The 23,962-nt window shown below is 49.1% G+C and overlaps 2 protein-coding genes across 8 annotated transcripts in view; one reads left to right on the top strand and one right to left on the bottom strand.

Moving 5' to 3' along the window:
* Nucleotides 1–6,764: 6,764 nt before the first annotated feature.
* Nucleotides 6,765–23,962, top strand: part of FAM13B (family with sequence similarity 13 member B) — a 68,012-nt gene continuing 50,814 nt past the window's right edge. Inside the window, exon 1 of one of the 4 annotated variants that reach the window (XM_087753761.1) lies at nucleotides 6,765–6,783. The gene's annotated coding sequence lies outside the window, so the exon portion shown is untranslated. Of the gene's footprint in view, nucleotides 6,784–23,104; nucleotides 23,363–23,962 lie in introns of those variants that run through there. The other 3 variants (XM_087753763.1, XM_087753758.1, XM_087753762.1) reach the window with 3 other exon arrangements.
* On the bottom strand, nucleotides 10,218–23,210 carry LOC104018453 (thymosin beta 4 X-linked). Of its 4 annotated transcripts, XM_087753765.1 has the most exons (4): nucleotides 12,988–13,090; nucleotides 12,156–12,278; nucleotides 11,570–11,677; nucleotides 10,218–10,549 (listed from the first exon to the last, which is right to left on the bottom strand). In XM_087753765.1, exons 3-4 carry the CDS (start codon nucleotides 11,667–11,669, stop codon nucleotides 10,512–10,514), a joined length of 138 nt encoding a protein of 45 aa, XP_087609891.1. In that variant the 5' UTR covers nucleotides 11,670–11,677; nucleotides 12,156–12,278; nucleotides 12,988–13,090; the 3' UTR covers nucleotides 10,218–10,511. The 4 variants fall into 4 exon arrangements, with proteins under 4 accessions (XP_087609891.1, XP_087609892.1, XP_009469869.1 ...); XM_087753766.1 differs by lacking the exons at nucleotides 12,156–12,278; nucleotides 12,988–13,090 and adding an exon at nucleotides 23,077–23,210; XM_009471594.2 differs by lacking the exons at nucleotides 12,156–12,278; nucleotides 12,988–13,090 and adding an exon at nucleotides 12,577–12,622.

The following is a 23,962-nucleotide window of genomic DNA, read 5'->3' as shown; positions in this document are numbered from 1 at the left end:
TTATTTAAGTCTTCCCAACTTTCCTGTATTGGGGAAAATAGGTCCCTGTTGCTCTGCCTGCTGCGTGGTTCCCCATGGACTGCTGTGGTTCCCAGCAGGACCCCAGCCCTGGACCCAGTAACATGGGGGGGAGTTTTGCCTGTATAATGAATATGTTTTGATTAATGAATGGTAATTGAGGATGGAGGTGAAACTGAAATCAGGTTTTATGCCACACATATCCCACGGGCTTAGTCCTCTCCATTCCTATTTTGGCACGTAGTTAGAAGTGGCCCAATGTTCACTGAAAACAAGGTTAAAAGGTCCAACCGTGACACTTTAGGTGTGCTCTCCTAGTGACAAAATTATCTCAAGGAGTTCCTGACTCCTGCCTCCCAGCAGCAGTTTGCCCCCCTCCAGGTGTACCAATGCAACCAGTTTCTCTGTCTTTTAATCCTGATGCCCCACACAACCTCACGTACAGTGTGATGGGGCAAGGAGCGAACTTCATCACAGAGGCCAGGAAGGAGCAAGTCCAAGGTAAGAGGTTCCGCTGCTGAAGGAAACCCATCCTGGAACAGAATACAGGACCATCGGGATGCCAAAAACCAGGACCACAGGAGGCTCCAGGTTGCACAGTTTGGGCTTTATGTCTTTTGGTTTCAGGAAGCAAAAAATTTGGGTTTGGAACCAAGTTCTGATTATTCAAGCCACAGCCAACTGGGGACACGAACACTTCCCAGCAAGGGCTGCCAAGGTGATTTGGGAAGAGCATTAATGGGGGTCATAGAAATGGCCTCAGAACATCACGCAGCTCGGGCCTGTGGGCACAGGACATTGGGTTTGGGCTAGAAAAGAGAAGAAGGAGCAAATGAAGGAGGAACAAACTTTTTTGCCATCAGCAGAAGGCAGAGCAAGGGGCTCAAGGGGGAGATTTAATTTGCTGCGGGCCCATGATGCGTCAGGAATGAGACAGGGGAGCACAGCCCTGCCGTGGCGGGGGGGACAGGCTGGGTGATGGGTTGAGGCCCCTCCAGCCCAATCGACTGCTCCTCCGCTCGCGGGGGCAGCGGCTGGCGGGGGGGTGTTCGCCCTGCAAGCAGAAGTGCCTGTTTCCCTGGGGAAAGTCAGTTGTTGATCCCCAGATTCCCATGCAGCGCTGCCAGCCCCGGATCCCAGCCGCCATCCCCCAGCACCAGGGTGTGAAGCCGAGCAGCTCATCTGGCTGGGATGGCTGTTTGTCGGAGTGTGGTGAGCCGGGAAGGCTGCAGCCACTGGTCAAACAGTCTGGGGAAGGCTGCGGGCTCTGCTGCGCTGGAGGCATGGGCGAGCTGCGTGTCCACCGAAGCAAAAGCTCACACGAGTGTTCGACAGCAACCTTAGCCCAGGAGCACTTGCAAGCAGATAAAGGGCATTTCTTCCCCTTCCTTCACCCGGGTTTTGCATTGCGTGTTTCAAAGCTGTACTTTTCCATTATCTTCTCACTCCAGCGACTTCCCCACTCCCCTCCTAAGCCTCTGTCTCCCTGTCCTCACCCATTTCCAAACTCCCAAAGACAGCTCCCTTGCCCTCCCAGCATGGGGGCAATGAGCAGATGAGCCCGCAGTCAACTGTCTGGATAAAAGCTCTGGCATGTCCCTCTGTGCTGCGGAGGGAGGTCACATCTCTTGCCCCAAACTTTCCTGGGCCTTCCAGCGGAGCAAAACTTTTCCTTGCTGTGCATCTACCCCTGGAAAAGGGCTGTTTGTCCATCCTGGCTGAGCTTCCTAAATCCCAGTGACCACTCTGTGCCTCCATCTCCGCAGCATCCAAAACCGATGCAAAGCTACTTGTGGGCAATGACATGTCTGAACTTGGTCCTGCTGCATCTCGAGCTGTCCTGAAAAGAGGGGCAGAGTAAAACACCTGGGTTTAGATCAACCTCCAGATCTCAGCGACTCTCGAGAAGACCCGGAGAGGCAGTTCCGTGACCTGATCAGCCTCACCTCACCTGCCTCCTTTAGGTGTGTCTTTCAAAGCCTACAGGGCTGTTTACACAGCAGCGCTATAAAGCAGGGACAAGTGTTTTGTTTTTCTCTCCTTCTTTAAAGGAAGTGTCATGCAAAACGGTGTTAGTGCAGCAGATAGGTTACTGCCTGGGCATCTGCATGAGGGGAACAGATCTCTGTCCTGGCAATGTGTCACCTCAGCAGATAAAAGCTTGTCCAGGAAGAGATCGGACACTTGATACGGAGGAAAATTATCACCTCCTTCTTAATCATTCCCAGCCAAACTCGAGTTAAATTAACTGATTACAACCTGGCTCATGTGGTGCTCCCCAGCCTTGCCCAGCATGGTTCCTCACACTGTCCCTTCCCGGCTGCGGCTCTGTCACCCCTCCTGTCCCCCATCCACTTCGTGTCACGGGGAACAGATTAAGCCCAAAGATCTTAATTCCTGAACTGGAGGATATGTGTGACGGTGCTTGCTGTGTCTAGCACACCGAGTGTGAGAGGTTTTGAGACTCACAGATGAAAATGGTGATTTGAGCTACAAATATTTTCTTAAAACTCATCTTTATTTCTTTGGACAGAGGTGATTCTGAGTGTACAAAGCTGAGACTTCCTCTGGGGCATCCTGGGCCAGAGAGCAACTTTAAAAGCACTTTGAGTCTTGCTGGGAAAATTAAAGTGAGGAGAAAACTTGCTTCTGGCACCTGCTTTGCCCCAAGAAGGTGGTGGGGAACCTGCGCTGTGCGGGGGCTTGCTCCCCCCGTGGTGCCCACCACAGTTCCAGCACTTTGCTCTTCTCTCCCCCAGGGAAGCTCTTCTTGCCTTGCCTGTCTTTTCACAAGGGTCGAGCTGCATATTTCCATTTCTTAATGGAGCAGGGCATTGCTGTCATGTTCATATATACGTTTTAATCAGTCTGCGGATGAAGGCAGTGCCATGCATTTATTAATCTTTGAGGTGGGAGGAGACGCCTCCAGTGTTACCTGAGTTCAGAGTCAGGTGACAACTCACAGCAAGGTCTCTGGCTTTACTAAACCAGTTTCAAGCCTTTACTGTTTGGTTTAGAGTTGACCCGATGGGACCACGTAATGTGGGGATCTGGCTCACCGGTCCGGCTTGTCAGCATCCTCCAGGCACAGAGACCCATTAGGACCCTCCGTGGGATGAATTTTTCCCAGTGACACCCTTTGAAAGCAGATTTCCTGGATCACATTCCCCCTGAAAACCTGAACTGTGGTAGTTTTGGAGGGAGCTTTGCCCAGCCCCATCGAGGATGAAAACTGCGTTTTGCATCCGTTAGTTCGGAGAGGGTGGAAATGGAGCAAAACAGTGCCGGCATCAAACACACTGGTGCAGCGCAAGACGAGCAGAGGGTGCCGTGGTGGCCAGCGGGGATGGCGGTGGCAGTGTCCCCCGGGCAGTGTCCCCCGCAGGCTGGTGACAAGGCTCCCTCCTGTGGGATGTCCCCGCACCGCACACCCGTCCCAGCCTGTCCTGGCCATGCGTGCACCCACCCATGTCCAGTGGCACTTGGGTGGCCGGTGGACACGTATGGATGGGACAGGCTTGCAAAGTGTCCCCATCTGAGTAGCTCAAGCGGCAGCTGATAAAAGCTGCCCAGCGATCCTGCCTGCCAGAACAACCTGCAGTGATTTTTTCGATGCTCATTGCTCAGGTTGGCTGGCCCATCCCTGGGTTTTTCAGGCTGTACGGATAATAAAAAGTATCTATATTGTGGCTCTGTGGTTTGCCTGGCCATGCTCAGCATGAGGAAGAGCTGTATTTTAGCAAAATGTCCCCTCAGGGACAGGAAAGCTTGTCTGCACACAACTACTGGGAAATAATGAAGACTGTATTTGGGGACTGCATTGCACCAGACTTCTGCTGCCTATGTGAGCAGGAGGGAGGCTGCCCAGGCATCTCTTGCACACGAAGGCAGCCGGTATCACCACTCCTGATTCACGCGTGGTGAAACCGAAGTGTAATGAGATGATGAGACTTGCTCAAGGGGAGAGGCCCAGAACACAGGTTTCCTAAATCCTGCCCGGTTCACCTCCCTGGCAGCCCACCTTGCTTAAATCCCCCACAGTGCGGTTGGCATCGTTAATATACATTAACCATGGTGTAAGTGGGGTGCTGCTGGTCCTGAGCACAGGCAGGTCTGGCTGGAGGCACCTGCTGTCTGTGAGGAAACGCGGCCCTGCTCCCATCGGTGTTTTGGTTCCTACTTGGTTTATGCAGGAGTTAGCAGCGCCCGGGGGGTTAATCTCAAGACTTAATAAATTACCTTTCCGAGGGGTCCAAGTGTGGCACGGTCCCCCGAAGCAGGACCCCTCCCCAGGGACTCGGTGCACACTGATGCAGAGACCAAAGTCACCGACGGGTGTTGCCAGTCAGTGCATTTACCCCAGCGTTACAGAGAGAAATAGCATCCCTGCCATTTGAGCATGGCTCTGGGATTTACATTTTTTAGCCCATTCTGAATACTGAGTGTTATTTTAGGTTAACCTCTTTTATTTCCTCCTTTGCTGTGCACCACTGAATGCTTCAGACATAAAGTTTAAAAAAAGCAGGTAAGTTAAAGCTTTATTAGTGCTTTGTACAGCTAGGAAATAAATGAAGCTGGGGTCAGTGCCGTGAGGAGCCAACGCTCACATCGAGGCAGCTCCCGTTTGAAATAGCCTTCAATTATCTATTGTGAACAGGGAGGCAGATTCCTGCGGCCGACACAGCCACGCTGGTGTCCTGACATTTGCAATTCCCCAGGTATTTTTGAAACACATTAAAAGAGAATTAAAAATGAAATTGGAGCCCTGGCCATGCGCGTTGTGCTTGGGATATTAAAGCAATGGGAAAATGAAGTGGTGTCAGAGGTATGTTAAAACAGAGACATGATGATTTTCAGCTGGGTGTGTTAGAAGAGGCGGTGCCAGCGCAGACCCAAGCGGGGCAGCACGCCCCTGGGAGGGAGCACCGTGCCATGCCGTGCCATACTGCTCCGGGGCTGCCCCACGGCCGGGGGATGTCTGGGCAGGCCCGTGTTTACCATGCGGTCACAGCCAATCCCCACTCACTCACGCTGGGAGCAGTTTCCTCCAGGTTTTCCCCATGCTGAAGCCCTCCGTAGAGCAAACACCTCCCTTTGCTACATGACCAAGATGTGGAGAGCATTGAGTGGGCAAAAGCAATTCTCCAGCGGCGCCCGCAGCCTTCCCACGCCCAGGCTAATATCACTTTAGTTGCCCCCATCTCACCTGGATTAATGGCACCAAAGTCATTAGCGTTACTGGGGATGTCTGCCAACGTGGGAGAACTGCAGCTGGCCCAAAAGTTGTTTGATGCCTCCTCTCTCCAAATGCGCTCACTCCTTGCCACCCTTGCCAGTACCAGGTGAGGTCCGTGCCATAGCTGATGCACGATGGCTGATGGCTGGAGCTGGCACAAAGCAGCACCGTGGGCTCGGGTTACCCACCTCCTGCTGAAATAGGAGCCTGGACAGGACAGAAATAAAATGGTACAAGTCAGTAAGAGCAGTGGGGAGGCTGGAGCTATTATAAAGCCATTATGGAGCTATTACAGCACTATTAGCTATTGCTACTCCTGCTCCCTGAAGAGAAGGGTCCCAGGAGCGATGATGCTGCCCTGGGGCATCCCTGCTGCCTCCATCCCCTGCCCTTGGGCTCAGCCCCAAAAGGGTATGCCTTCCCCCAAGGCATCTCATGGCTGATTTCTTCATTGCTAAACGAAATGTGTGATACAGGACCCGCACATGTGTTTCTTTAACACTTCGAGGTGGTGACTCCGGTGCTAGCAGGGATGGGGGGACCAGCCATGGTCAGGCATGACCTGGGCTAGCTCCCATGGTGAGACAGAAAAAGAAAAACCCAATTCTTCCCTCTGAGGAGGAGAATTATTTCCAGCATCACAAGAAAACAAAGCAGACCAAGAGGGATTATTTTCCCCAAACAAGATGCTGTTTGAAAACACCCACTTGGAGTCACACATCATTTTTTTCTTCCCTGCTTGTTGCAACTTTGCCAAATCCAAAAATTTCAATACTGAGTTGGCCTCTAAATTCACGAGACAAGCTTAAAATTCCTGAGATTGTTGTTTTATTTTGAAAAATCTCATTCTTTTCATTCAGTGCTTACTGCTGGAGCCCTAAAAGACCCCATTTTCACATGTCTCTTTGACCACAGTAGCTAGAAACACCCTTTTGCTCCCCCCTCCACCCCCTATTTTCCTGATTCCCCATCGATCGAATGAATTCTGGAGCCAGGCCTCGAAGGAAACATGAAGTGTTGGGAGATTTGCAATTGATGGTAGGAGTTGTCAAGAGCTGTTGTCAGCACAGCGTACAAGATGTGTGTGAACCATCCCCAGCAACTGTTCCTTCCCAAGCCAGCTCTTCTGACAAGACAGAAAGCACACGGAGCCGCCTTTCCCAGCACAGATACCCGCCGCAGAAGATGAAACGAGAGCTTACCCTGCTGTCAGTTTGAGCGGCGTTGGGTTTGAGCTGGAGGAACACCCCCGCACACACACACACCTGCTCCCACACACTCTGGCTCAGCCCCAACCATCCCCACACCGTGTTTCACGTTCAAAGCTGAGCAGGTTTTGCTGCCGGGACACGTCTCGGTGCCCAGGATCGGGTTGGGAGAGCTGGAGCTCGCCGGGGACCTGCAGACCTGCTGGGCAGGAGCAGGTGGAGCGGCTGGGGCTGGCTGCCCGTGCCCGGGCTCCGGGAGGACACAGCGGCTTTGTTTGCCTGTGTGCGGTGTGGGAGGCTCCCCCAGCTTGGCACCAGAAGGTTAGTGCTTTTTAAAAGACTATTGTTTTCACCCTGTGTTTTTGGAAAAACAACAGGCGAGCTGGGCAGAGGCATGAGAGCCACCCTTGCTTCTTCTGCCTTGAGTTTCTGCTGCTGTGGGCATCTCCCCGGCTGCGCTCCTGGCCCCCTGACCTCCTCCCTCCCATGCAGCCGCAGCTCAGACCCCTGATCCCGCTGAGCTTGTGTTCCCTCACATCTCTCCCTTGTTTCTTTCCCTGTTCTTCACTTAGTAGGAGAGGTCTCTGCTGTGTCAGGAGCACCACCAAGAGCAGAGCAGAAACACGCAAAGGTGTTTCCCCAAAGCTAAGGCTTCTCCAGCCTTGGCCTTGCATGGGCATCTCAGCTTTCATTGTGGTGAACTAGTGACCCGGCCAAAGCTGATCGCCCTCATCATCATCATCATCAGAGCTGGACCTAAAGATTCGCTGTGAGATGCCTCAGCAACCACGGGGCTAATGATCCAAATAATAAAGAACGCCCAAACATATTTGGAAAAAAAGCCCACATGTGCTTTTGGACTCGGTCTGTGGTATCTGAGCTAGGATCAGCAGGATCTCCACGGTGTTTTAGCTGGGCTCCAACTGAGATGCAACACACATGTGCCCTTTTCTTAGGAGAGCCAGGTTCAGGGTTTGTCCTCCCTGGCTGTCACTGTTATCAAATGCCTGCTTAACAAGATTTATTAAATCAACTAACTTCTGTATAATAATGACAGGAATGCAGATTTCCTCTGCTCACCTGGGGCTCGCTGCAACTATGCAGAGCAATTAGAGGTGACTCACAGGGCCAGGTGGACTCGGCCAGGATCCCCAGAGGGCTGGCCCTGTCCCCGGGATGCAGGGAGCAAGATTGGCTCCATGGTGATGCCAAGAAAGCCGGTGTTTATCTGCATAGAATGATTTTTTTGCTGTAACTGGATTGTCATGGAAGGTGTTTTTCCTTTGGAGGAGTCGCAAGGTAACGCCTCGTTACATAAAGGATCCAAACAGCAAAGGGCTGTTGCTAATTGGCAAAAACATTTAAATTTCCCACCTGGAGCTGGTTGAGTTTGGTGATGAAGTTGTCTGCAGCTCAGCTGCCCACCAGCATGGAGCCTGGGGAAGGACCCTAGCTCCTGCAGCGGGTGGCTGTCGGTGGGCCTCAGCGTTGGAGGATGCCCTTCCAGAGAGCGAAGGTCAGGAGCAGGTTAACACCCAGAAGGTGTTTCCTAGGTGCAGGCAAAGTGTTTGGCTTGGCTTGGCCTGGCTTGGCTTGGCTTGGCTCGGCTCGTAGCTCCCTTCCAACAGCAGGAACAAATAGCATAATGACTGGAATGATGAAAATTCACTGTCTCAGCCTTAAATGATGAGCAGCTTCCTGGTCTGTGTCCCCAGCTTGCCCCACAGATAAGGGCTGTAATGCTCTTTGATTAAGATAACAGGGAGCCAGACATGTCCCTGCTCTTGACAAATTTTAATCTTGTGATCCAGTTCCTGGGCTGAAGTGGTTTCACACAGCAGCAGAGAGGGACGCTTCTCAAATCGGGGTACTCTAACTACACGTCTTTAATTTTAAGCCTCTCTTAACTGCTAATGGTGAAAGAAAAAGTCCCCAAGCCCTGTTCCACCTGGGGCAGGTGGGTGAAGGGTGGGAAGATCTGGCCTTTAACTCTGAGGAGTTTTGCCTGGCGTGCAGCTGCTGTGTACTCTGCTGTAGCTTGACAGCTTTTGCAGTCAGATCCAGGGGTGGGGAACTTGGCCAAAGTGTTTCTCGTCTACGTAGTCTTTTCAGTGGGGTGAGACACATGAATAAAAGTGCTAAGACTTTGGGTTTACGGTGTCAGGCTTTAAATGCAACCAGCTAAATTGGGAGGAGGTTTCATGGGGGCAGACTGAGCCCTGCAGCAGCACCAGGAGCAGCTCTGAGCCAAGTGCTTGGACAGATTTGCTATCTCCAGAGCTGTAGACAGTGCTCTGATCTCTTGCATCACTCCTTAGAGCCACACTGCTAATCCTTTGTACCTGTGCAAACACGAGAGGAGAATCTTTCTCTTGTTTTCTTGCTCCAGCCAGACCCTCCTTCCCTTCCTCCTGCAAAGCGCAGGCTTGAGGACACAACCCAGACCTTGAGCTCCTGGGAGAACTTGGGGGCACAGACACCAGCCATGGGCTCAGCTGTGCCAAAGAGGTTTTTGGTGATTTACAGCTTATTCTGCTGAGCGAGTTGGCAGATGGTCTGAACTGGCAGAGAAGGAGGGAGATCGTCACGTGGAACAAAGTGCTGTCTCCTGGCAAAAACAAGGAGAAAGTCTAGTCTGCAGGCTTACCCGCTGAGTGCAATATGGTGCTTAGAAGTCATCCTGCGGAAAAGTAAGGGGTAATCTGGTTGAACGGTATTAGCTGTATAAGTTTCCAGTAGGTGTTGCTTTAAGTGCTGTCTCTGAATGCTCTCTCCATGAAGGAACTGTCATCAAAGTAGGTATTTAAATAATGTCAAAGGCTCTTTGACCTCAAAGTGTGCGGGGGTGATGGGAGGGCATGAGTCATAAAGAAGATATAGCACCGCTTTCCTTGTTGCCCAATGTTTCACATTCTTCACCCTTTAAATAAAAATGAGTATTAATAAATCCAGCAGACCCTAAAAACCCCTCCTAGGGTTAGGTGCCGGGGGAATGAGGTCCTCAAAGGCGAATGTGCAAAAAAACTCGGTCATGAAAAAAAAGCAGCAGCAATGTTGAACTGATGAGTAGCGATTCAAGGCAGTCTTGGCCCTTTGAATACCACTGACACTAATGAAGCTCTAACTGAAATCACTAGTCCTGCACGCCGTTTGTTTTCCCTTGGTCTCTTGGCCACCTCTGTTTACTTTTTGTTGCCACTGAGAGTCACCTTTCTTGTGGCTACGCTGCTATTGTTTAATTACAGTTCTGACTACTCACATTAAATGTCAAGTGTCAAGCAACCCTTAAGTAAATGAGAGCTTTCTAAACACCACCCCAACCGTTCGTTTCTGTTTTCTGAAGCCTAGGACAGGATCAGCAGGCCAACAGCCTCCCATCTTATTCATGCCTGCTGCCAAGCTGGGGGTTTAAAAGCTTAGGAGCTACTAGCATACAAAATTTGCCCCTCAGAGTTCCCCTGAAACACTCTTTAGAGCGAGACAGGGAAAGGGAGTGAAGTCTGCAGGCAGCTGCGAAGGCAGTCGGGGGTGCCTGGGGGTCGGTGCCGCCTGGGGCTCTGGGAGCCTGTGGGATACAGGTGTACGTGCTGATGGAGAGGGGCTGTGTACTGAGCTGGGGACCTGTCGGTGCCTGGGGTAACTCTTCCCAACCCGGCCATGGTCTCTAGATGCTGCGGCAACGCAAACAAAGTGAGAGGGATGCTAGTGAGAGTCGCAGTGTAACCCCTATTTCTGCAAGGCTCAAAGACAGCTGATCAGAAGAAACCTGTTTATTGTGAGGTTTAGGAAAACAATTTTTATGCAAATTGCTTTTTTTGGCAAGTAATGGTGTTGATACAGAACTTGGAATTACAGTTTTAAGAATACAAATACATAGTATCTTTTTAAACAAACACAAAACAAACTTTTTCCTTGGGGAACATTAAATGAGCAAATGTTTGCTAAAATAAATGGGCAAAGACACCGGATGGGAGGGAGAAAACAAAACAACCCAACTCAGAAGCCAAAACCCCACTGAAGAAGCAGCAGTCACATCTTCAATTTTACGCTCAGGCTGTACTTTCACTTTGCTTTTCCTGTTCGATAGCTGCCAGAAAAACAGAGGAAACGAAACCATCATCAATAAACATTATAGTGATCCTGCAGGATACAGATTTCTATGGTCATTCTTAAAGCCAGGGGATGGTAACTCCCCACTTGCTTTCTTTGGCCACCCTGGAAATGCCAACCCATTCCCATGTATGCCTAGCTAGTAAGGTGCAGTTCATGATGTGCAAACCTCCTCTCTTATGTACAGATTTAGCATCGGTAGGGACAATAAAACAGGGGAAAAACAGGTCTTTTATGTCGAGGGACAGTGCGTCTCCGTGACTATCAGTACTGACACATCCAAAGTGGTTAGTGATACTCTTCTGAAGGAAACCACTCACAATGGCTGGTCCAAACGCAGAGAAATGCCATTTTCACATTCAAAGCTGAATGTGAATCACAACCCTCATCTGGCTGCCTGCGCACAGTGTGTCTAGGGGAGAAGACCCTGCAGGAGGAAACCCAGGGGTGCTTTGCTAAGGAAGATTGCCTGTTAGGTGAGGAGGATGGTGGGTTTCTCTTGCTGCCTTGTTCCCAGAGAAGGTGCCTGGAGCTCTCCTGGCCAGGGCTGACAACAAGTACCAGTGGGGGGCAGCAGCTCATCTGCCTGATAACACGTTAAATCCAGAGCCTAGGCACCTTCTGGGGGTGCTGCCTGGCCTGCCAGGGATCTGCAAGGGTTCCCCTGTGCGTCCGTGCCTCTGAAGAGGCCGATAACATGGTAATCACAAACAGTTTGATCCCGTTACCCACAACCAGCAGAAAAACTGGTCTTGCTTTTAGCAGAAGCAAGAGCAATCCCATCAGAAAGGATTTTTCAGACAAAACGCACCATTGGGTATAATTATTCGTATCCTTGGAAGCCCAGCATAGAGTACAAGTCTTAGTATTATCCCCAGTTAAAGTCAGGGATGAGTTTGAGCCTGTAATCCTACGATCAGTATTCATTTTGCATATGAACTGCAATACAGATTGTGTCCTTGCTACTCATAGTTCAAATAGCCTCATAAGCACTTACTTTCTTTAGTGGGCAATGGATTTTTCTCTCTGGTTTCTGTCTTCTTCAGCTTGGTCTTGTCAAATGTTTCAATTTCTGCAAAATCTGGTTTGTCGGACATGATGGGTCCTGACAAAGAAAGGAAAAACACACCCATGGCTTCATTAGCTAGTGCTGTGATATCAGCCATCTGCAAAGCATTTTCTGCTCGAAAGAAAAAAGATGAAAATACCATAAAAATGTTTATTCAAACCCCCCCCCCCAAATCTAACACCTCAGTCTGGGACCTCTCCCTGAGGCTTGGCTCTTTCAGAGCAAAAGAAGAAAGGCATAAATAGAATTTTATCTAGATTTCTCAGACAAAATTTCTAAAAATCATATTTTGCACATGGAAACAAGAATATCTCAGTAAAGACAACACAATGCATTAATTGCCAATAATCCACGGTGCCTCCTGACGTAAACCTCTATTTTAAGGAACGCTGCTAACCAGAAAGTCTACAATAAACCCCAAATCCAATATGAACAAAGAGCTTCAATTATGATTTTGTTTTAATTAATAGGATTGGTCTTTAATTCTGAGCACCCTGTCCTAGTGCGTACATACCCCGGTAGCGGCACGAGCTGCTGTGGACACTTGCGCTTAACAATAGAGGACCAGTTCACCCAGCCCTTTGTTTGCTCTCGCATTCAATATCCCAGTCGCAGGCTCAATGGGTTTGATTATACCCTATTATAAGAGAAATCCACAAAGCACACTGGCTTTCAACACTTCACCTGTCAAAACTTCCCTAATCCAATTCCTGTTTTTAATAGAAATTCAAGTTAAAATCCAGCCTGGGCGTTATTCCCCTGATTTCAGTGGAGTTTCCCATCAAGGCGAGGTTTGGCCCGGAGATGGCTGACATAATTACATTTTTTCCTTCCTGAAGACAATCAGACTTCATTGCTATCTGCATTGAGACAACAGAAGTAAATATTCACAGGAAAAAAAAAAATGAAAAGCTACTAAAACCACATGGCATTACCGTCTGGCTGCTCTCTCCTCAGCTGCTTGGTGGCCGTCTGAGGCAGTGTGAGTTGAAAAAGGTCAGGGTAATCCCTCCTCTCCTCTCCTCCCCCGCCCAAGCCCATCACTATTAATATTGATTAGTTTAGTGCTGGGATTGCTCAGCCTTTAGGGAAAGGACAGATTGCTGCTGCAGAAAGGGCACAGGGAGGGAAATGGGAAAACTGACATGGAAAACTGCCAAAATGATTTTTTTTCTTTTTCCCTCGTTTACCAAGACAATAATATTTAAGTTTCCTTTCCTGCCCTTCTTTGACAGTGCTGAAGTTCAGAGTTAACGTGAGGTTTGGAGTTCATTTAAGGGCTGGTGCTGCAGTGTGTGGGGAGATTTTAGGTGCATTCAGCAAAGCGCCTGGGGACCGTCCCCCACCTGCCCAGGCTGGCAGAAGCACACGCTGGGGGCTCAGGAGGACTCTAAGCACAGTCGTGGTAGGACTGCTGCAGTCGAGGGCCAAATCTGAGACAAGCAAGGCCTGAGCACCACGCTGGCATCCGGGAACGTGTCCTGAAAGGAAGAACAATGAATCTTTCATTTGCTCCCATTTCAGTAGCTACAAACCCACTTGCTGGCACCTCCCTCAGCCCGATGGCGCGTGGCTCTGCAAGCCAGACCGGGCACGTGCCCACGGCCGACCTTCCTGTCTTCACTCTGGAGGAGCCGTGTTTGCCCGTCCTGCCTGCGTGGCCCTTCCCTGTCCTCCACCCACCCCGATGGCATGGACCACGCTGGACTTCCTCACAGGGAACCTCTTCAGTTGCAGCGAAGGGAGCGTGTGCTGTAGGCGCCGACTGATGTCATTTCAGAAAAACCTTTAAAAGGGAAGTGGTTGAGTCCCCATCCCTGGAGGTACTGAAAAGACAGGTAGATATGGCACTTAGGAGCATGGTTTAGTGGTGGACTTGGCAGCGTTAGGTTTACGGTTGGACTCAATCTTAAAGGTCTTTTCCAACCTAAGTGGTTCTATGATTCTATGAAAATGGCTAAAAGCCCTTGCATTTATTTGTAAGATGCGTTTTGTGTTAGGTGAGAAACTGCACGGAGACAAGATTGTGCAGTGTGTGAACACTACCTGTGCCAACCTCCTAGAGCTACTGCTCTCGAGGGCTGTGGACATCCCCGTGGCTGTGACATGGCTCCAGCTACGCTTCCCGCTTTGCAGCACAAAACTACTTGGGGATTCCTTTTCCAAGGCCCTGAGGTTTGGGAGGGAAGGGCTGTGTATGCCCTCCTGGATGCTGGCGTGGGTTTCCCCTTGTGTAACTTTGGATGTCTCCATCTGAATTACTTGTCTAGGTTCCATGATAGTCAATAGGGAGGCAACTAACGTGGGATAAAATTAATTGTGCCCTAGGAGTGTCTGGGTTTCTCTGCTGACTATGAAGGGAGCCTAGACAACGAGATCAGAGAGAGAGAGATGTCTCACAGCTGATCGAGAGCCCTGGGAAGGTGCTGTGGATCTTTCTGTTGGCATGTTAGGCTTAGGTAGAGTGGGTTTGAGTCTGATATGTGTGCATGGAGAAAATGGTTTTAATGTGTTTAAATGTGTTTTAAGGACCTCTTCTTCCATTGTGTGTTCAACTTAAAATAATGAACACAAATGCAGAAAAAAATATTATTTTTACTCATCAGCATCCATAAATAGTGGTTCCTTCCCACCCAGTGATTCTTTCCTTTATCCATCCCGTTTTCCATATCTTCAGAGAGTGCAGGGGTTGCTGGTAGACAGCAGTCTAAAAGCAGGTTTTCTCTGTGGCCATGTCTGCGGTATTTGAGGTAAAGGAGAACGAAGTACGGTAGTGGTGGAAAAACCTGCGTAACGCTGCTCAGCTGGAGCTTCAAAGGGATGGTTTAGGTCCCACTGAGCTCAGCCCTGTGCAAACCTGGCTGTGCTTCTTATGGACCTAAAGTTGTCCTGGCACTAATGTAGCTACATTTTTGTTATGCTAAAAGCTCAGTTGACTGGTGCAGACTGGCTGGGTTACCTCTGCGTCTGCACTAACTGTCCATGCAAAATCAATGTGTGTGCATACCAGTCATATTTAGCATCAGGATTCAGTTCCCTTGCTTCCATCCCCTTACTCCAACCAACTGTCAAAAATAGAAAGCTGTGTTCTTGACCGAAAACCCCTGGGAATAAGCAGGAAGGCGGCCGCTGGGTAAATGGTCGGTGTAAGCCATAGCTGAGATTTGACACTGCAAAGTCTTAGTGTCTGTTTAAAGAGAGAGCATTAACCTCTTCTTGTTAGGCTGGACACCAGATTTAGAAGATCAGAAGATCAGAAAAGACTTTAAAATGCAATCTGAATGATTCATTAATTCAGGCAGTTCATGAGTTTCAGTTTTTTAAATATTTGTCCATTTTTACAAGTAACAATTCTTATCTGACAGGATATTATAAGGGGGAAAACTCCTAAACTTGTAGACTGGTGCAAATTATCTCAGATGTAGAAAGCAAACTAAGTGTTCAGGACAGTGAAGGAGAAGAATCTTGCTTCTGGTTTTCTGTGTACAGTCACGGGCTTGGCACCTAGCATCCACAGCTGAGCTCAGACTTCCCTAAACCTGCTAAGACAGGGTGGGCACACTTGTTTTTTCACCACCACCATTTTACTTGCCCAATTTATTGGCAGATCTAGTATTAAAAACAGTTTGGGGTGAGCTGTTTGAGTTTTTAGGCTGAAGATGACCAGGCTTTTAATTGATATTGGGTTGGGTTTCTGAGGAAGGTGCAACAGTGTCAGTCCATGTAACAGAATGATGAGAAATTACATGTTCTCACTCTAAGTTGAAATCAGTAGGTACTCATCTCCATAACGAACATCTTGGCCGTTGCATAAAGTGCCTGTCAAGTTTCTGTAGCTTGTAAGTAACGGTACTGTGGTCAAACACAGCTCATGTTGGATTCAAGCCTCATGTTTACATACTCTGTGCAGGACAGACAGCCATATGTAGTTTTCATATAGAAAATTTGGAGTTTGGCCCGAGGGCATTGCACAGTGCATTGAGGCTGGTCACAGGAGAGAAAGATGGGTAGGTAATATTTTCACTCAGACGCCTTTAACTTTCACTGGGAACTGAGATATTCTTGCTATATAAGCAGCAAAGCAGTTACTTGACAGGTTTTTAATGGCAGGATTTCGGTCCCCACCTTCCGTAAGGGGAACGTGGCATTTACCTGGCCTCGGGATGACTGTGGTAGCAATGAGCCACAACGGTCTTTGAGGTGCACAGAGGCAGCTGACTGATCCAGCATATAGAAGTGAGAAAAACCAGCAAGCCAGCGGAGCAAGCAAACTATAGGATCTTTACAGATCTATACACATAAAGCACATAAAGCCATATTGGTATGGCCATGGCTGAAAAGCTGCCTCAGATACAATGGGAATTGCATTTTATTTCAATCTGCTGCCAAAGGATGAAGGGCTGAGTCAAACCTGCCAGGACTGACACCTCTGATACCAGTGAGTCACCCGCCACCGACAGCATCAAACCATGCCTGGCAGCGCAAGCCACCGAGTGTCTGTCAGACTCCCACGGAGAAACAGGGGAAAACAAAGACTTGCTACCAGGATGCAGTAATAGGTGAGAGGAAATGTTTAAAGGGAGCTCAAGTGCAAAGACAAATTTGGAGGGGAGTCTGAGGAGTGAGGCTGGGAGGTTTGAAGCCTGCTGCCACTCAGCTTTTTCCCTTGGCTGTTGCCACTGGGAAGCAGCGAGCCCAGCCTGCATGGGGCTGGGGCTGCAGGGACACATATATATACACATATATATATATATATATATGTGTATATATATATATATATGCACGTAAGGGCTATAGCACTTCACGGGCTGGGGGGATCCTGTGCCCATGTTTGGCACAAGAGTTGCACTGGAAATGCCAAGTTTCATGGAGACTAGGTGGGCAACTGCAAGAAGAAGGGGTTTCTTTCTCTTTGGTGCAACAGTGGGAATCAGATCGCCTCTATTTCTACACGGAGCTGAGGAGGGACAAAGCACCCTAACGTGAGCAGCCGGTTAGAGGAACAGACGCTTGAGCAGATCAGTGTCTGTAGCTGAGCCAATAAGCTGACACAACTGATTTTATAATCACATTAGTGCTGTCTCGAAATAACACACCCACTCAAATATAACAGTGATTTCATTTTCAAAATGTTGTGGTATTTTTGGTGCTAAAGGTAGGGGTTTAATTTTTCAAGGTCAAAAGCTGGGCTGGAATCTGCAAGCACCCTAATTCCTTTAGGTTGAGCATTGAGCACCTTCCAGAAAGGTGGCAGGATTGGGCGTGTTACAAGCTATCCTTAGAAGGCTTCCCGTCCTTAGGGGAACAGAAAAAAAAAGACTACAGCTTCACTGAAAGGGTTTTCTTAGTTCTCTTTGTGCCTTTTGTTCCGTCTTGCTGCCAAAAAAAATATCCATGTTTGGGAACGGAGACAGGTTCCCAGGCTAAGAGACAATGAATCCTGGGGGTGTAAGGAAGGCAATGATCTCTCTTTGGCAGGGTGTCTCCTGTAATGCTGCACTGCTACTATGTAAGTACTCAATACTTGTCTTCTACTGTTTGCTTTATCATTACCTAAGGTGTTTCATTTTCCTTATCGAGACCATTGAGCCTTAAGGGTTCAGAGGATGAGGGGAAAGGAGAGGATAGCTGTAGACAGTCCTTCTGCTTGGGCTATTTTTTCCAACCCCATGTTTTCCAAATAGCTCTGGAGTTTAGAGTCTATACTAGGAGTCCCACTGCAGCAAAGAGCAAAAGGAGAAAACATAAGCTAGTGGGAGTGGAAATTTCCTCTCTCCCTCTTTTTTGGTCTTATAAAACTCGGTATGCGGGTGAATTTTTAAAAGTTTAACCAGATGGAGATTCTTGCAACAGAACTTTCTTGTGAACTGACCCAAAAGTGTGTCTCCCAGCATAAAGTTTGGCCTGGCCTTTTCTAGCAAAACGGGGTGACACATGCGTGCATTATGAAAGGAAAAAAAAAATGTCCATGCACATGCTTCTCTCCCAAAGACAGGGTGGGGAAAGGAGCATGTGATGTATTAGTCACATAAATTAATATGCTATAGAGCACATGACAGTTTGTGATGAATACTGGTCTATAAACACTAGTTTAGCATAACTTCCAGTCTTTACTAACAGACTGTTTTTCATCTCTCTCCTTTTCTGGATAGAAGCATCTCTTGCAAGCAGCAGCTCTTAGGGAAAGAGTAAGACAGAGAAGTCTTGGGTGAGCGTTGGGAGCGTGCTCAAACGCGGCTCTTCTCAGTGCAGCTGGCTGCTCTGGCATCAAACAATCCACTGCTGGATTTCTCACTCTCTGTGCTTTAAACAAAAGGAAAATCACCATTCCTTATGAAGATTAAACTCTGGCACTCAGTGTGCAGCAAATACACAACCAACATAATCCAAGATAATCAAAGATAAGGTAATAAAATCCAGAGATCTGCTAACTTGATATTAACTTCAGATTTTCTTTTTGCCCAGAGGAAAAAGGACAATAGGTGGGTCTGTCGTTACAATCCACGTTGTGCTGGGGTAGATACGGAGGCGTGGTGTCCTTGACTTTTGGGACACAGAGCTGTGGATGTAGTTTTGATGGGTGCTAGATCTTTCCTAGCTGATCTCTGTGAGCAATTTCCAGAATAAAAAATTGTATTTCTACTTGGAGGGATTCATACATCATCTTTTCCAAAAACCATTTTCAATTTTATAAGCTTGTTATACAGAGTAAGCCAAACACATAGATATTACATACTATGTACAAGGTCAACAATTATGTAAGAAAGTGGTAATCAGTAAGTTCCACATTTATTAACTTCTGCCTGTTCAAATGAAAGATGTAAGTATATTATGTTAAATGCTGGTTTTCTTCTCTAAAATGTAAAAAAAAACCCCCAAACCAGAGACCATTTTCCTCTCGCGGCATCTGAAGTGAACACCTGTCTCTTCTGATCCCGACCAAACTAGAATGTTCTCAATGACTACTTCCATGGCTTTTTTCTTGCAAATATATATGAAGTGCAGAAATCAGCTGCAGTCTTATTTAGGCTATGTCTTCATAACAGGGTTAACCTGAGCTCTGTACACTCAAACGGACTCCTCTGGAGTTAGTGTAGTTTGAGTGTGAGTGACCACACCATGAAATAACATGGGAGGAGCGGAGAGGGATTGTGTTGGCAGCAGACAAATTGTGCTAACTTGAACAGCAGCCTTTCCCCGACTCAAGGTAAAAGCACCACGGCAGCTCAAGTATAGATCCTTGGGAGCGCAAAGAATAGGGATTCAAAAGGGATGGGGACATCTCAAGATTTAATTCAAGTGAACTTTTCAGTGGAAACTAGCTTTAGGGCATGAGTTCATGTCTGTCCACAGCCCAAACTGGTGAATGCAGAGAAAAGCAAATAGGAAGTGAAAAACGAAAGTGTGCAATATTGTCATTTTTGCTTGTCTGATGCATACATTGACTGATTTTTCCCTTTGGATGAATACTAGTTTGCATAAAATTCAAATAACTCAGCTGTCTACCGATGGGGGGGGGAGTGTGGGAAGGGGAACAGAAGGAAGGAGATGGAACTGAGAAGATTGAATTAACCTTTCAATGTCTTGAATTTCAAGAAGGGAAGAATTATCTCCTGTTAAGTCTGCAACCATGCAATTAAAATGTGAACAAGCCGTAAAAGCCACATTTGCCCCATATTCCTAGATCTCTACTTTAAAGACAGATCTTCCAAAACCAAGATTCAGATCCAAAAAGTATACAAAGGCAGGAAAAAAATCTTATGCTGTAAATGTTTATTTTAATCACAGAACTCTGGTAGAAAAACGAGTAAAAATGTCTGACATTTACGTAGAACATGTGCCTTTGATATTGAATTCAGTTTAAAAAAATTCTTACATATGTGTCTAGTAATGGCAGACAGTCTTTGAAAAGATGAATGGTTTTCTGTGTGCTGGAGTTTCTGTCTCTGTAAAACAGATTCTTTCACCTGTTTGCTTGAGCGCTGTGAAGCTTCATTTGTTAATAGAGGGCAAAGCTTTAAAAGAGACTTTGATTCTTAGGTGCCCTTTTGGACACCGTGAGTCAGAAGAACCGGATACTTGCTGATTTGAGAGCCTCCATGGAGAGTTATGGATGTCTAACATGGCTAAGTGTCTTGTGCTGGGCATCCTGAAACAAAATGCTTGTTAGAAAAATTTCTAATGCTGGCAAAGAGGAACAAAGTCCCTCCTCAGTCTGGGGACACGTCTCTGTTTCTGGATGAAATATGCAGGAAAGGAAAGCATTTTGCAGAGCAGCCAGCTGGAAAGTGTTACTGTTTGCTAATTCTTCTTTGGTGTTGAAACGACTCATGTTTGTCAATATTTTTGCAAGATATTAATAGGATCCATTTAAGATAAAAATTAAGCACTTCCAAGTCCAGGGGAGTATATCAAACAATTTGTTTGTAGATGGACAATTAAAACCAAAAACAAATACTTTGCTGACACACGGATAATTCCCCCCCCCCCCCCAAGTAAAAACTGTTGGCATATAATATACAGGTATTACAGCAGACAGTGTCTTGCTTTGCTATGCATTAGATTTCCATTTCCTTCTAGCAAGATAATGACCCAGTATGAAGGTAAAGAATTGCATGGCAGGCTATCAGCCTTCAAAGGATTGGATGACATTGCAAAATTGATTTAAGTTCTGGAGTATTCTAGCTCAGTTTGTACTAAGCCTTGTACAACAGGGAGCACAGCTGGGACAGGGCTATTTTTCTTTCATTTGCTTCAATTTCTGGTGAGGAGTAATGCAGAGCTGTTGCTGGAACTAGACTTAATTGGAAACTAAAGTGTTCAGAGAATATTTATTCTGAAGTCATACTAGGTCAGGACGGATATTGGGGACCCATGGAGGAAATATGTCTCCAGTTCTTCTGCGACATATACTGGTGATAACGACTTCTGCTCGTGGATAGCTCTTCCTGAAAACAAGGGAATTACGCTAGTAATCGTTTCAGATCTACTGAGTTACTTTGTGAGCACCTAGCAGCTGAACCTCTGCAAAACCTTTAGGCTGAGCAACTTAGCTGGGCTTGTAAGATAACACACCGAGCTACAGAAGTGGCTCACCCTTCGTGGTGACATGGATTTACCAAAGAGACTGGGATGCCATGGCACTCTGGCTCTTCGGTGCTGGGAGCCAGATGCTGACCAGATGCAACTGCCAAGCTCCGGGAGCTGTGTAGCAGCTGGGGAATGGGTCCTTCTTCTCGTGAGCAGCCCCATGCTCTGGCCTTGTCACTGACTCCTTGCAAGGCAGTACACTGTCATATGTCCTGACATGTGGGTGACAGTCCTGTGTCACGCGGTGGGACTGCAGCCATGCACCTGCACAAGCACCGCTCATGCTGGGGCTGCTGGGCGTGTGCCTGCGGGTTCGGAGGGGGTAAATGAGCCTGTGCGAGCTCCACGCTGTCTTGTCTAGACTGCTGAAACTGGGCTGGGTGTCTGAGCTGTGCAGAAGTCTGCATGCCACGTAAGCGGGAGAATTACAAAATGCTACCATAAAATTTCAGCTGTGCCCTGAGATAGTGGAAAACGGATGGGGATAGCTACCACATTGCTCCATTGTAAATTTTAGCAGTGATCTGAGAGGCAGACGCCTTCCACAGCTGTATTTTGGGGGTGTAACCATGCATCCGTTCATTAAGTTGTTGCCTCCCTTCCCTCCGTATTTACTATCTTAGAAAAAGTGGCTAAAGCACCAGGACTCCTTAACCCTTCAGAAACAGGCAGCGAGAACACAAAGTGAGCAGAAAAGACTAAAGTGGCAGCCTGGGACTGCATATGTCTGCCCCCTGCAAGGAACGTTGGAAGCATTTGAAAGGAGGTAGGATAAGCTGGCACGAAATGGCATACTCAGAGCCAGTTCAGAGGCGGGAAAACACTGTCTTGGACTCAAAACCAGCGAGCAGGTGCTGTGCAGCGCCTGCCTACCTGCCTGCCTCTGCTGTCTGTCTCCTCTCGCTGCGTGCATTTTCTGTGTCAGGTTTCTTGCAGTTTTATTCCTGTCAACTGGCCAACGTATCTGCCGAAGAGCCAGCTGGAGTCCGCTCTCTCCTATGTTTCATCAACAAAATTGCCAGCTTATTCTGATTCAGTATCTTTATTTTGTTGATGAGGCTAAATGAATCATAAAGAATACAGCTATGTATACAAAATACAAATTCGGGAACCTCATCCTGATGTGAGGAAATTTTATTAGGTGTTCAAGTGGAGAAATCTGCTGTGGAAGCAGACCGACAGCAAATGCAGACCTCCTGAGAGGTCATTTCCCCTGACCCTATGCATTTTATTGGTTTTGTGTGGCACCTCCTAGTAGTACCAAATCTTCTAGCATGAAAATATAGTTTTAGATCTGATTAAAACCAGACTAATTTACTGTGGGATTGTGACTCTCCCTTCTTCGGGTTCTAAATGTAAAACCTCCTAATGAGTCTTATACATGTATCTCTAGATAAAATTTAGAATCCATGTTGGAAAACCTGGAACAAAACCCTCCGAGCTATTGGCAATACAGAAGTTGCAATTAATCCCATCCTGCTTGTATAGTTTTTTTCCTTTCATATATTCTTTGTCAGTTTTTCACAGGAAGAAAAGCTTTTCTCGAGAGGATTTTTACTAACTAAATCCCCATTTCCTTAAACGCTGTATTAAACCCACCACCCATGGCTGCTGGCACCGCACGACAGAAAAAGCTGTTGTAGTTTCAACATGGCATGTGGGAACTGCAGGCTGCCAGGCACGGCTTTTAACACTTCTGCTGCAAGCTCGCAACTCCTCACTAGCTTACGCTAACTTAGTTTAAGGGTGCTACATTTTGTATTTCAAAATGCATTAGCTCTTTGTCACAGGGCACTTCGTTCCTTCTGGCATGCCGGCGCCGGGGAGGTGTCTGGGAGCGATCGCTCTCGACGCTTTAATTCAGAAAATGTGCAGGAAATGCTTGAAGACGGCCGAGGCGCGCGGCGCCGCAGCGGGGCCGGGCCTGCAGGCCGACACCAGCGGCCCTGGTCGCGCCCCGGGCACCGCGGAGCCCGCTGGGGCGGAGGCGGGCGGGCGGACGGCCGACTGACCCCAAGGTTAAGAACAGGAGAAGGAAGTTAATCCCCCGGCCATTGCTCGTTGCTCCCGGGTGCGGAGTGGCAGCGGTCGAGGCGCCCTGCAGCCGGGCAGCCCGGGGCTATAACGGACGGCGGCCCCGCCGGCCCAAGGCTGGCCGCGCCGAGCCGAGCCGCCCCCGGCCGCCAGCCCCCTTCCTCGGGCGCCTCCTCCCGCCCCGGGCCCGCGGGCCGCCGCGCCGCCGCCCCCCGCCATCCCCGCCCCGCCCCGCCCCACCGCGGCGCCACCGGCGACCCCTCCCCGCCCCGCAGCACGTGACCCCGAGGGAGGGGGCGCGCGCGCTGCACCTGTCAGTCAGCGCGTCACTTCCGCCAGTTGCCGCCGCTACCGTTGGGGACCCCCCGCTCGCGGAGGCGCGCTCGAGCGACGGAGCGGCTCTGGGGACGGACGGCGCCCGGGGCGGGCAGCGCGGAGGCCGCGGCGGACGGCGGGGGCGGCCGAGGCCGAGGGAGGAGGCCTGCGAGGAGAGCGGAGCGGCGAGGAGAGGCCCGCGCCGGCCCCCGGGGTAGGAAGAGGCGGAGGAACCTGCTGCCGGTGCTGAGGACGGCGGGGAGGGCGAGTCACCCGGCAACGGTGAGGGGCCGCGGGGCGCATGCGCGGCGTGCGGGGCTGCGCGGGCCGGGGGGGGTCGCCCCTCTGCGGCGGGGGCGGCGGGCCGCGGCCCGGGCCGGGCGCCCCGCGATGGAGCGGCCTGCGGGGCAGGGCGGGCGTCGCGTCGGGCTTCAGGAACCTTCTGGGACCGGCGCCGATCAGGGGCGCGGGGACTTCCTCGCCTGGGCGGCGGCAGAGCCGGGCGCCTTGCCGGGCTGCGTGGTGCAGAAGTTGCTAGAGCCTCTGGGAGGGAGCTGTCAAGCGGTGCCTGCGTTTCCCAGGTTGCACTTGTGTCGCTAGGACCTTCCAGGCAGCCCTGACAGCCGGCAGCGTTTCTTGGCTCTTCCAGCGGAGTCCTCTGCCGAGCCTGGTCCCTCCTCCCGCGCTGGATCAGCCTTATCCCCCCCTGCGATGGGACTTGGCACGCTGACAGCGTTAGCCTAGCAGCTCCCTGCCAGCAAAGTTGGTTCCAGAATTTAAAGAAGGGTAGTTGCTAAATTTTCTGTGAATATGAAGGCAACGCTAGCATTAAGAACGCTAGCTTATGACTTAACGCCCCAGCCTGTGACCAAATGTATCTTC

The sequence above is a fragment of the Nipponia nippon genome, unplaced genomic scaffold (assembly GCF_047370975.1).
Source record: "Nipponia nippon isolate SJK-2023a ecotype South Korea unplaced genomic scaffold, ASM4737097v1 scaffold_17, whole genome shotgun sequence".
Lineage (NCBI taxonomy): Eukaryota > Metazoa > Chordata > Aves > Pelecaniformes > Threskiornithidae > Nipponia > Nipponia nippon.
This window is presented reverse-complemented; position numbering and strand designations above follow the sequence as displayed.